We start from the raw sequence: 12830 nt of genomic DNA, 5'->3' as shown, positions 1-12830 counted from the left end.
TTAGAGATGCTGATTTCATTTTCCAGCAGGATTTGGCACCTGCCCACACTGCCAAAAGCACCAAAAGTTGGTTAAATGACCATGGTGTTGGTGTGCTTGACTGGCCAGCAAACTCACCAGACCTGAACCCCATAGAGAATCTATGGGGTATTGTCAAGAGGAAAATGAGAAACAAGAGACCAAAAAATGCAGATGAGCTGAAGGCCACTGTCAAAGAAACCTGGGCTTCCATACCACCTCAGCAGTGCCACAAACTGATCACCTCCATGCCACGCCGAATTGAGGCAGTAATTAAAGCAAAAGGAGCTCCTACCAAGTATTGAGTACATATACAGTAAATGAACATACTTTCCAGAAGGCCAACAATTCACTAAAAATGTTTTTTTTATTGGTCTTATGATGTATTCTAATTTGTTGAGATAGTGAATTGGTGGGTTTTTGTTAAATGTGAGCCAAAATCATCACAATTAAAAGAACCAAAGACTTAAACTACTTCAGTCTGTGTGCATTGAATTTATTTAATACACGAGTTTCACAATTTGAGTTGAATTACTGAAATAAATGAACTTTTCCACGACATTCTAATTTAATGAGATGCACCTGTATATATATATCTCAATACCCCTGCATTTGAAGTTGTGCTCCGTCCATCTGCCTTTGAACGCAAGAACGTGTCCTGCTCTGAGAGGCTTCTAACTAATTTTCTGCTGCCTGCTTTTGGTAACTGTGGTTTGTTGCTTGTACAACTGCGCACTACCTGTACAGTTTGAGCTGTGTTGACTGCACCTTGCTCACTGTGACTCGCAAAAACATGAAGGTGGAAGCTCGAATAGCTCCTTTGGTAGGAAAATTCTTTATTTTACGGAATTACATCCTGGTCAAACTTGTCCATTTGTCCCACAAAAGTGTTTGTTTTTCATTGTATTCCTTTTATCAATAATTTTGTCCGAATGTACATCACTGTTGAATGCTAATAGCTGCACACATTTATATTTTTTAATAGACTCTAGGTCTATTCTGTCTTTCTATTCTGAGAAATCAGTGTATAAATGTCCTAACTAAAGATGTGATTGGTTTGTTAAAAGATGTTTGTGTTTGTATTTTTAGGACATGCCTACCGTCGCTGTGATAACAATGGGACCTGGGAACTGGCTTCTAGTAACAACAAAACCTGGGCTAATTACAGCGAGTGTGCCAAATTCCTCACTCATTATAACCAGAATCAAGAGAGGGTAAGACCTTTAACCTTCCAATCTGCTTACATTGTCTGTGAGTAACTAAACACTTGAATGTGGATCCACAAACATTTCAGGCATATAGATCAAATTTGAGTGTCAGAACACTTTGGGATTAATTCACTAAACAGTTCTGCCACTTTTGTGCACTGTATTTAATAAAACATTCTGCATCCTTTTCACGAACCGCTCGCAATCCACTTTAACCAGCCGCTAAATGTGCTGGTAGCTGTGCATATTTAAATGAATTAATTGGGTGTGTTTGGTCTGTTACTTGATTAGTGAATCAAGCACTAAACGAATGCAGACAGCATAGGCACATAAACAACGCTATCAGCGGGCACAATTCATTCTTAGTGAATTCCCACCTTTGTGAGGACACAGCTCATTAGTCATTTGTCTAGGAATTTCTTACTTCGAACTGAAATTACCAAAACGTATCAAACACGTCTTGTGATACATTCATGCACAAAGATATATTTAAATACGTTTCAATTTAAATATGCTAAACAATTAAATTTATCTTACCATGCGATCACACCGTGTGGTCTCAAGGTTGTGCTTCATGAAAGAAAGTCCCACCTCCAAATGATGCAAGATAGTGACTCGTATACCTCATTGTAATCATATTTGTATTTAATTTATTTTTGGGAAATGTTTTGAAACATTTTGATTGATAGATCTAATTTAAAGAAATAAGTTGAGAACAAGAGAGGTTTAAAAAATCTTTCTGTTGCCAGAGGACAACTTTGTGCAGTAGAGGGTTAAGTAGTTTTATTTTTAATTTAATTACTTTTGTATTTATTTATTTATTCATTTATTCATTCATTACTGGAAACTTAATAAAACAAAATGTGTAAATTAATAAATAAATAAATATATAGTGTATGTTAATTAATACATCAACATCCAATGTAAAATGTACTTTACATGTTATTTATTTATTTACTGACACATTTCAGGATTTATTTATTTACTTTGTTGGATGGATACATTATGGATGGAACATCAGATTCCAAAAGGAAATTTGTTTTACATGTTATTAATACATTTATTTATTTATTGACACATCTCTGGATTTATTTTTATTGACACATTTCATTTTTTTTCCCTTCTGACATGTACTTATGTATTTATTGACACATTTCATGATTTATTAATTTATTGAAAGATATATTGACATACTTTGATGCTTTTAATTTAAGGTTTATTTATCAATATGGCACACTTTATCCTCCATAAATAGCATGTTAGATTTTGCTTTGGTATACAAATTAGTATTGAGAATCTTTTACGAAATTTAACGAGTATTGGTACTGACTACTAAAATGTTGGTATCGTGTCAACCCTACATCAGTAATTTCTGAACAGACTGATTTTGTTTGACTTATGTTAATATTTAGATTGAAGTCTTTTGTTGGTTGAGTTTTGTTTAGATTCGTCTCTCATCTGTGCTTTTTATTTTGGTGTAGACTGGCAAAAAACTGAGCTGCGTGCAGAACTATTTACCATTTAAAAGACAAACTATACCCTCAAAACTTCTGTCTGTTTCTTAGAAGTCTGAATTAAATGTAATCATTGGAATCAGAATTATCAATGTGGTTCACCAAAACATATAATGAAGAATGACATTTTGCTTTTTACATGATCAGTGCATAATCTGACCCTTTGTGGTTTCCCATAAACTTCATAATGTTAGGAACACTAATAGATTCATTGTTTAAACCATTAATTAAACAGCAATTTTCAGAGCTTCACATTGTTACTGTGGCATGTCAAATCAATTTGCATATTAATATCTTGGCTCAAAAGAAATTTGTTGGAAAGTTTGATTAAGTCAATAACCTCAACTTGAAACAGTACCCACATTTGTTATTGCTATTAGACCATTTATCATCCAGCTCTTGCTTACAGATAAACACCCAAGAGTAAATTAGGCATTAAGTGTCATGCAAATTTCAATGAGTCGACAATCAGGCCTACATCATTCTGTGTGTCGTGGCACATTAGTCTATTTATGTGCAACATAGTCTATGAAACCCATACATAAATCAATAATAATAATAATTATATATATATATATATATATATATATATATATATATATATATATATATATATATATATATATACATAAACATACACATCAGTTTGTTCCGGTCCTCGAATCTGATTGGACGAGAGACGTTCCATGAGTACTGATGGTCTGACACCATCAGCACTCGGACGCGTCACTGTGTGTATCACTCCGCTTGTGTTCGTGCCGTTCTAAACTAAAGCGTAAGAGCAGTGCAGATGTGTTAAGAGCTATCTGTCTCTTTACATTTAATTTTGTGACATTACATATTTTAGCCAGCAGATGGAGGCAAAGACCATTTTTGTGTGTAATATGAGCAAGTTGGTGACGTGGGTCAGCGTCACTCAGTGTTTATATTCAGCAGCGTTCCGTGATCGCTCATATTACTACTACACTACTAAAGCTAGGAAATAGCTTTAAATGGCTTTATACTAACAGCTTCAGCATTAAGGCTCATCACAGCTGAGAGACACAACAGACTGATTAATTACACAAACTCAAGGCGCTTACCTCTTACCAGAGTTTCCACATTAGATAGGACATACTGTTCAAAATGGCGGAGGAGATTGCGGTTTCTATAGTGAAAGACTCTTGCGCACCAGCTACCGTGAAATAGGGAGGAATACCCCCGCTTTGATGGCTATTTTTCTACTGAGAAAATAGGATGAATTTCACCAAAATGACATTATCTTCAGAAAGTTGACTAACAGACTATAGAATCATCAACAGGTGATCTCAAACGCTCCATATCTTTCTCTCTCTCTCTCTAACACACACACACACACACACACACACACATACATCCTTGTTTCTCCAATAACATGTTAGAAACAGCCCAAGCCATGATACTAGTAGTTCTAAGTGATGTTTTTGAGAGGCTTGGACACATCATTTGTTTTGAACCAGCAACAGCAGATTCTGATCTGTGACGTAAGAATGTCGTTCCATGCACAAATGCATTTTTTATGACCGTACTCAATTTTTCCCAATTTTTTAAAATGTACTTTTTTATTGAACTGTTCTATACAAGCAATGTCACACTCGCAATCATACTATATGGCCCTAAATCAGCTTTGCTGTGATTGCCTATGATACTCGGCCTGCAGCCTCGTGCCTGTGGCTGAATCACAGCAGTACTGATGTAGGGCCATATCGCACTCTTGCTCGTGTGATATTGCTTAAATATATATATATGATGAAAACTAGGTCCAGTGGGTCCCAAGGATCCTGAAATGCCCAGTAAAATGTTTCTTCCGACCCTGTTTATAACCAAATAAATTATTTATAACAAGTCAAGTCTGTTCATTTTTTTTTTGTATAGCGCTTTTCACAACACACATCTTTTCAAAGCAGCTCACAGAAAATTGTATGTAAGATTAATGACTGAAGTCTTTGAAGTCTATCTTGAATTTACTGTGGAAGTGCACATAGATGCAGTGTCCTTTGTTATTTGGCTGATGAAGGCTTAAGTTGGTAATTAATTTATTATCTATGCATTCCATTTTAAGAGTGTAGTCTATCCTTTGACCAAGGTGATGTAGGCAGAGGTCAGCGATGTGCACTGCAGATCGACAGTAAGCTTGTGGCAGTTCATTTTCATTGAAGTCCATTCTAAGTCCAAGTTTCAGGCAGTGTCCGGTGAAGTATCCCATGTCTTACGGTTGGTGCTGGCATCAGTTCATCCTTTGTTAAGTCCATTGATGTAGATTGAAGTGATAACTGGCTGGCACAGGCTTCAGTTAGTCCTTGTCACTCAGCAAAATGTAGTAGTGAAAGTCGGACATCAGACAGGACCGGAGCTGGATCTGGCAGGCTCTGGTAACCTCAGGATATGTATCCAGAGATTAAGACAGGGACACAAATAGAGTAATATTAGCGTGGATGCCATTCACTTTAAAACAGAATTATAGAATATGAGAAGTGTTTCCGGTTCAGTCAGACCTGAATGATGCAGCGTAACTATGAGTTGATGAATAAATTAGGTGTATGCCTGGCTGAAAAGATGAGTCTTTAGTCTAGGCTTAGACACTCAGAGAGTGTGTCTGAGTCCCAAATAGTGCTAGGAAGACTATTCCATAGTTTAGTAGCCAAATATGAAAAGGGTCTTTCTCCTTTGGTGGATTTTGACATTCTAGTTATTATTAACATACCAGAATTTTGTGATTGTTTTGAACAAATGAATGATAAGTGTGGTGTCAGTGCAAAAATAGCTTTACACTATTTAACACTTACTCAAGACTTAAACAGTAAAACTAATATTATAAAATGGATAGTTTTGAATCATTGAAATCTGATTGAATATGTCACATTCAAAGCTGTTGTAAAATAACATGTGACTTCACATCAGTTAAACTATAATGTATACTTTAAAAAGTGGTAACCTGCAACTGTTATCTTAAGGAGGTATTTCTACCTGACCTTACATTTTGTTGTTGTAAACTAATGGATCCAGGTTATTTCAGCATTGTTAAATAATTGTTATTTGTTATGTTATTTTTTTACTTGAATCAAACCAGTTAATTTAGATGTTACAACATGAAGCACATTTTTTTCAGTCAACTTTTGTGTGTGTGTGTGTGTGTGTGTGTGTGTGTGTGTGTGTGTGTGTGTGTGTATAAATGCTGCAGTTTGTTGCTCAGGAGTGTGATGTTGCTCGCGTAACCATAAACAACTAAACTCTTCTTTGTGTTACCCCTAACGACACCCCTCAATAGAAAGTTCGCTTTTGACTTGACTTCTTTGGACATGTGCTGCTCTATATTTTCGCATTACACCGTGTTCTAAACAGACGCGTCGCAACACGCAAATAAAGGTATATTTTCCACGATGCTATTCATGAAGTAACTTTACCCTGTGGGATTGCTGTAGAAAGTGTATGTCGCAGGATTTATGTTCAATAAACAGACTTTTCTGATTTCTGTTCCAAAGAGTTTCCACCCTTGTCGCCTGGCATGTCGCGTTCAGTGTTGACAGACAGCTGGAATTTTATCGTGTCTGGTCAGGACATAGTTACTCCACATTTCTTAGTCACTCACCATACTCACTCTCACTTATAAATAATGTCAAATATCCCTGCCTACTGATAGCTGTGCAGATATATTTATAAATGGTATAGAAAATTTTCTACGAGTTAACACATTTCTGCCATCACAAAATCTCACATGAAATCCAAAATCTACATGAATCGACCAAAAGGAGAAAACAGCATTACGTGGAATCCTGATGAACTGGGTCATTAGGTATTTTAAACCTTTTAATGTACGCATCTGAAGTTTGTTATACACAGAATGGATTTAAACAGTTACACGTGTTGCATGCATCATTTCGTTTGTTGGTTGATTAACAGGCTGGAGCAGGCCGTATGTTTACAATGATATCTGATGCTTCTCAGATCTTTGTTTGCTGAGTCCCCAAAAATAATGATGAAATGTTCAAATATTACATTTTGGTTTCCATTTTTTAATGCGTCACATTTTTGGAAGATATTTTCCCTTTGAACTGTAACTCACTGGTTTGAGTGTTGGGATCCATAAATTTTTGCTTCCAATGTTTACATTTGATGTACTCCCAAGAGTCACTTCTGTAGTTAATGAAAAAGTCATCCATGCAAATTAAATGCTGTGCAGTGCAGTGACTGCGCAGCACAAACGCAGCGCTGGGTTTGGCCATCGCTCAGCATGCTAAATGATTGCAGCTGGCAAATCTCTTGTTCCATGAGCCCCGGTTAACCCTCCTCCAACACACGCCGCTGATCCAGCGAGCTCGGTTAGCATGGTCTCGCAAAACTGAAGCTTCCCGGCTGCCTGCATCCTGAAGTAATCTTAGTTGAAAGTGTGGCTGCCTCAGCTTTTGTCAGGCTGCTGAAATTCTAGACAAACTGTTTTCACAAGAGTGCACGACCAGACACCTTAGTCACATGGTGTCAGCTTGCTTTACAAATAAACAGTTACATTCAGGCAGAAAAGCCACCGAAGGCAGGGATTTGCTCTGTAATTCCTTTAGCTATACCTGTTCTGCTTTTGCTTACACACCAAAAGATGCAAATTGTGTGCTTTTGAGTTTAAGTCCATACTAAAATTCAACAGTGCTGACACACATCTTCATATAGTGGCAATAGTAGTAAACATGTGAAAATTGTGGAAATGTTTTAAGTAGTAACACAATTTCCTAACCTAATAAGTTGATTAAAATATATGAAATTTAAATGAGTCTGAATATAGGTAAAATTACTGTAGTTTTAGGAATAGTTCACCCAAAAGTGAAACTCATATTGTTCCAAACCCGCATGCTTTTACTTTTTTTTATGAAACACAAAAAATGTTTTGAAAAATCTGCAGGTTTTCCACAAAACAACTGTTTATAATTAGATGTCTGCCAAGCTAAAAAAAAAAAATCATAAGTAGTCCATATGACTTGGAATATTGTACAAGTCCTCTGAAACTGAAATGTAAGTTGTTATTTACTGAAACTCTCATTTTCAATTTAGCATGCATGTTCAATTTTGACTCAGTAAACCTGTCAGGGTTTTGTGAAGGGAGGAGACGAGAGAGTAAGGATCCAAACGCAGAACTTTAATTATAAACAAAAGAAGGGGTTACAACAATGAAGGAATAATACAAAGAAGAAGGTAACTAAACTCTACAGCAGTATGCTGGCAACTAACGCACTACATACAAACAAGAACCGACACAGGAACAAAGAACAAGAGGGTATATATACACATGGGCTTACAAGAAAATGAGGAACACCTGGGATACAATTAGGGCAATGGACAGGAAGACAGGAAAAAAGGGTGGTTCCTGAAGGCCAAAAAAAGAAAAATAACAATAGTCCAGGGCTCAGAAGAAAAGGAAAAGGCTCAGTGGGTGGAGCTGCAGGAGGTGGAGGCTCAGGGGGCAGAGCCACAGGAGGAGCGGGTGGAGCTGCAGGAGGCAAAGCGGATGGAGCCATAGGATTGTCAAGAGGTGGAGTAGGCAGAGCCGCAGGACTCTCAGGAGGCGGAGCGGGTGGAGTCGCAGGAGGAATAGCGGGAAGTGGAAGGGCCTCCGTTGAGGGGGTCTCTGGGACCACCAGAGCTAGGAGCAGAGGGGCCTCTATCGAGGGGGTCTCTGGGACCACCAGAGTTAGGAGCAGAGGGGCCCCCTTCGAGGGGGTCTCCGGAACCACCAGAGCTAAGAGTAGATGGGCCTCCATCAAGGGGGTCTCCGGGACCAACGGAGCTAGGAGCAGAGGGGGTCTCCGGGACCGTCGGAGCTCTGTCGAGGGGGTCTCCGGTACCATTGGAGCTGGGAGCAGAGGGGCTTTCATCGAGAGTGTCTCTGGGACCACCAGAGCTAGGAGCAGATGGGCCTCTGTCGAGGGGGTCTTCGGGACCACCAGAGCTAGGAGCAGAGAGGCCTCTGTCAAGGGGGTCGCCAGGACCACCGGAGCAGTACTCAGCTGCAGGAGTGGACCCTTGGGAGAGTTTCTGGATATGTTTTGCTGGATCCATAATGTAGGTTGGTTCTTCTGTCAGGGTTCTGTGAAGGGAAGAGACGAGAGAGTAAGGATCCAAATGCAGAACTTTAATTATAAACAAAAGAAGGAGATACAACAATGAAGTAATAATAGGATGAAGAAGGTAACAAATCTCTACAGCATTATGTTGGCAACTAACGCACTACATACAAACAAGAACTGACACAGGAACAAAGAACAAGAGGGTATTAACACCGAACAGCCACAACATTAAAACCACCTGCCTAATATTGTGTAGGTCCCCCTCGTGCCGCCAAAACAGCGCCAACCTGCATCTCAGAATAGCATTCTGAGATGCTACTTTTCTCACCACAATTGTATAGACCGGTTATCTGTGTTACCGTAGACTTTGTCAGTTCGAACCAATCTGGCCATTCTCTGTTGACCTCCCTCATCAACAAGGCATTTCCGTCCACAGAATTGCCGCTCACTGGATATGTTTTATTTTTGGCACCATTCAGAGTAAATTCTAGAGACTGTTGTGTGTGAAACTCCCAGGAGATCAGCAGTTACAGAAATACTCAAACCAGCCCATCTGGCACCAACAAACATCCATGCGATTATCTAATCAGCCAATCATATGGCAGCAGTGCAGTTCATAAAATCATGCAGATAAAGGTCTGGAGCTTCAGTTAATATTCATATCAACCATCAGAATGGGGAAAAATTTTTATCTCAGTAATTTGGACAGTGGCATGATTGTATAACTGATAATTTTTTCATGAAAGTAAAGGCCAAAGGGTTTAACACAGTAAAGTTTTGGAACTACACCATTTCATGTTGCCTGAAAAAATGAAACCTGAAGGAAACTGCTTCATCACACATTTCTTTGCCTAATTGTCCGTTGTGGATGGCGTATTCTGTGAATGAAGACCTTTTTAACAACTATGTATAATTACTACATATACATGCACGGCTAATTCAAATAAATAAACATAGTTTTCTCAGTTTCCAAGTCTTCTCTGAATTATTATTAGATTTGATGCAATAATACAGATTTGATGCTGCCGGGTTTTGACTCAGAAGCAGATCTTTAATTCAAAATGTACTTAACTGTTAATTTACTGTATGCTTGTTACGATTTATATTGTGATAAATGGCTTATTTATATATAAATGACTCATTTTCTCACATTCTCTTATTGTCTTAATGCAGGAGGTTTTCGACCGACTTTACCTGATCTACACGGTGGGCTACTCCATATCTCTGGGATCACTTATGGTGGCGACAGTCATCCTGGGATACTTTCGGTGAGGGAAAACCCACCTGCTTTTTTTCTAGGACAGGATTCACAGAAACCCTGTACAAGCCAGGAATCTTCGAATGCAATTTTTAATGGCTTTGTTTCATCCTGAGATCTGTGCAGAAAGGTTTTTGTGTTGTTAAGTCTGGTCATTCTAGTCTGATATGGTTCAAGTAAAAGTGTCATATCAAACAAGACATGTACAGTATGAAATATTCAGATATTGCTATCTATCTATCTATCTATCTATCTATCTGTCTATCTATCTATCTATCTATCATCTGAACAGTTTTTGATATTTGCTTTTATTGTTAATGCCTTGAAAGGGTTTCTGTTTATTTAGTTGTAGAGAGAGTGTAGAGAATGTGACTATTTTACAGTGTCATACTGTAAAGTGCTATGTGTTTTGACTTTTGACTGAAACTATCAGTTTTCCTAATGAACTGCATCAAATGAATGTTTATCCATTAGTTCACCCAGCGTGCGTGCTGGCCGCTTGTCAATATTAAGACATATGAGTGCATTTATTACTTTTGCGTTCAATCGTTCCATTTTCATTACTACTAAATGCAAAGAGGTTCCCTTCGCTATTTATCCAACGGCCTTATTCAAATAAAGGGTTGGGTCTTGCATGTAACAAGCCGCTGACAGGTACCGGACTTTGCTTGACTCGGCTCCAGTGCTCCATGTTTTTAAGAGTCAGCCCCTTGCCTGGGCACCAGGCACCAGGAAATGCGGGGAAGGAAAATGACTTTAATAAGGGCTCGTTTTTGGCCGCGGCTGACGTGCTGCCAGTCTTTCCATGCTCTCCACTCACACTGTCAGTATAATGTCTCAGGTGCGCGAGCTCTGGGATATCAGCCATGCGGCGCGGAGACTCTCATACAACATTGCCAGTGTTTGAGGTGCACTTGGAGGAGCTCAGCTCTACATGGATCGGCTCTCCAGAGCTTCCCGATCAATAGTTCCCAGTGGGACGGCGGTTAAGCAGCAGTTAGTCTAATGATGAGGAGGCAATGGATTCCACACTGTCACCCTAAACCCCTCCAGAAGAGGCAGAGAAAAAACAAAAACAAACGCTAAATGATTAGCCAAGAGTTTCATTTTTGAACATGTTTGGCTGCAGGAGGAACTGAACTGGACTGTGCGTTTTGGGGTTTTTGTAAGAAAAGGCACAAGCTTTGATTTGAACATTTAGCTGAATTAACAAGTTAGGAATTAATACAGGTTGCATGAATAGTACGGCTCGGTATTATAGAGACACATTTCCCTGTTCGATTCAAATCTGATTCACAAGCTCTCGATTCAATTCGATTATATGATGTCCAGTTTGCTTACATATGAAAGAAATTCTCTCTTAACTAATGCTGTTATTAATTATACAGACTATGCAAACTATATACATACTATATACTGTATATATTATGCCAACTTGCGGAATACGTATTGCATAATTAGCATGATTACGCAATACGTTACAACACATAATACATGATACATATGTCAAAATTCAAAATATTGCAATATCACAATATTGTCCTTGAGAGAAAAAGTAAATGTGCAGATTCAGCTTTCATATCTCGCCCGCCTCACAGAAGGGTTGCACTGAGAAACGCTGGTCACAAAGTTTGTGGTTATTTTGATGACCTACTTCTGTTATTGAACTGTTGGGCATGATATGAATATCAAAAAGCTAAACAATTATCAAATCAAGGATCCAAGATATTGATACAATATCGTGAAAAAAATCACAATATAATTATATAAATGATTGTATCATTATAGTCCTAGTGTATATGCAAAGCTGTAGATGTACATCCTCGGGGTGGGTGATAACATTTAGATTACAGTATTCTTAAATCTTGGTTGATAATGATATTTATTAAATGACCCTCTGGAATACTTGATTCTGATTAGTCAATCTCACCATCTAGCAGTCTGATTTTCCTGAATAACAACCGCGCATCCGGGTATTGCGAGTCATCTTTTCTTTTGTATGAATCTACAAGTAATCTAGTAAAATAATTTAAACAAAAATCAATGTTTCATGCCAATTTATTAGTTTATTTGGGAAGTAGTCATTTAATAAATGGCAATCAGATGGTCATTTACGCAAAATAAAAAGAACTCTGCCGTCTATATGTTCTCACATAATAACATAATTTCAAAGCAAATCAATGTTTCATGTCAACATGTCAAAAGTCAGCATTTTATTACTGCAAACAAGACTGATCACCATGTCTGGGTTTATTTGTGATCACTTATCCCAGTTTAGACATTTTATTGTAAAGTGATTCAGAAACAATTCAAAAATAAAATATCAAAAACCATTTTAGCGACAAGATGTTATTATTACATATAAATGTAATAATTGTTCTAGATGGTTTATATATATATATATATATATATATATATATATATATATATATATATATATATAATTCCTGAGGTAATTCACTAAAAACTTCTGTCACATTTGCTGGTGCAAGCGCTAGTCATAAAGCTTTAAAGTGTTAGCAACAGTAACTAGTAAAAGCATGGGAACATGAAGTCAATTTAAGTTATTTTTGACTAGGACATCAAAATAACCTAAAATGATACCTCAATAGCATTTTGGCTATTGGTTAACATTCATTTCAGCCAAGATGACATTGGCAAAAGAAGGAACAAGTTATTACTTTTTTATAAAAGTTTAGATAGTTTTTATTTTTATTTTGAATAATGTGCTCTAATGAATTTGACCAGAAAGACCAGGAAA

The 12830-nt window shown here is 37.7% G+C and overlaps 1 protein-coding gene across 2 annotated transcripts in view; it reads left to right on the top strand.

The window, feature by feature from the left end:
• LOC127441947 (parathyroid hormone/parathyroid hormone-related peptide receptor-like) overlaps positions 1-12830 on the top strand; it is a 123005-nt gene that overhangs the window by 89741 nt on the left and 20434 nt on the right. For both annotated transcript variants that reach the window (XM_051699543.1, XM_051699542.1), the window contains exons 4-5: positions 1108-1232; positions 9985-10079. In XM_051699543.1, the coding sequence (XP_051555503.1) occupies positions 1108-1232; positions 9985-10079 (220 nt within the window). The remainder of the gene's footprint in view (positions 1-1107; positions 1233-9984; positions 10080-12830) is intronic.

This window comes from Myxocyprinus asiaticus, chromosome 6 (genome assembly GCF_019703515.2).
Source record: "Myxocyprinus asiaticus isolate MX2 ecotype Aquarium Trade chromosome 6, UBuf_Myxa_2, whole genome shotgun sequence".
NCBI classification, from domain to species: domain Eukaryota; kingdom Metazoa; phylum Chordata; class Actinopteri; order Cypriniformes; family Catostomidae; genus Myxocyprinus; species Myxocyprinus asiaticus.
The sequence above is the reverse complement of the archived record's forward strand: the minus strand, read 5'-3'. Positions and strand labels throughout refer to the sequence as shown.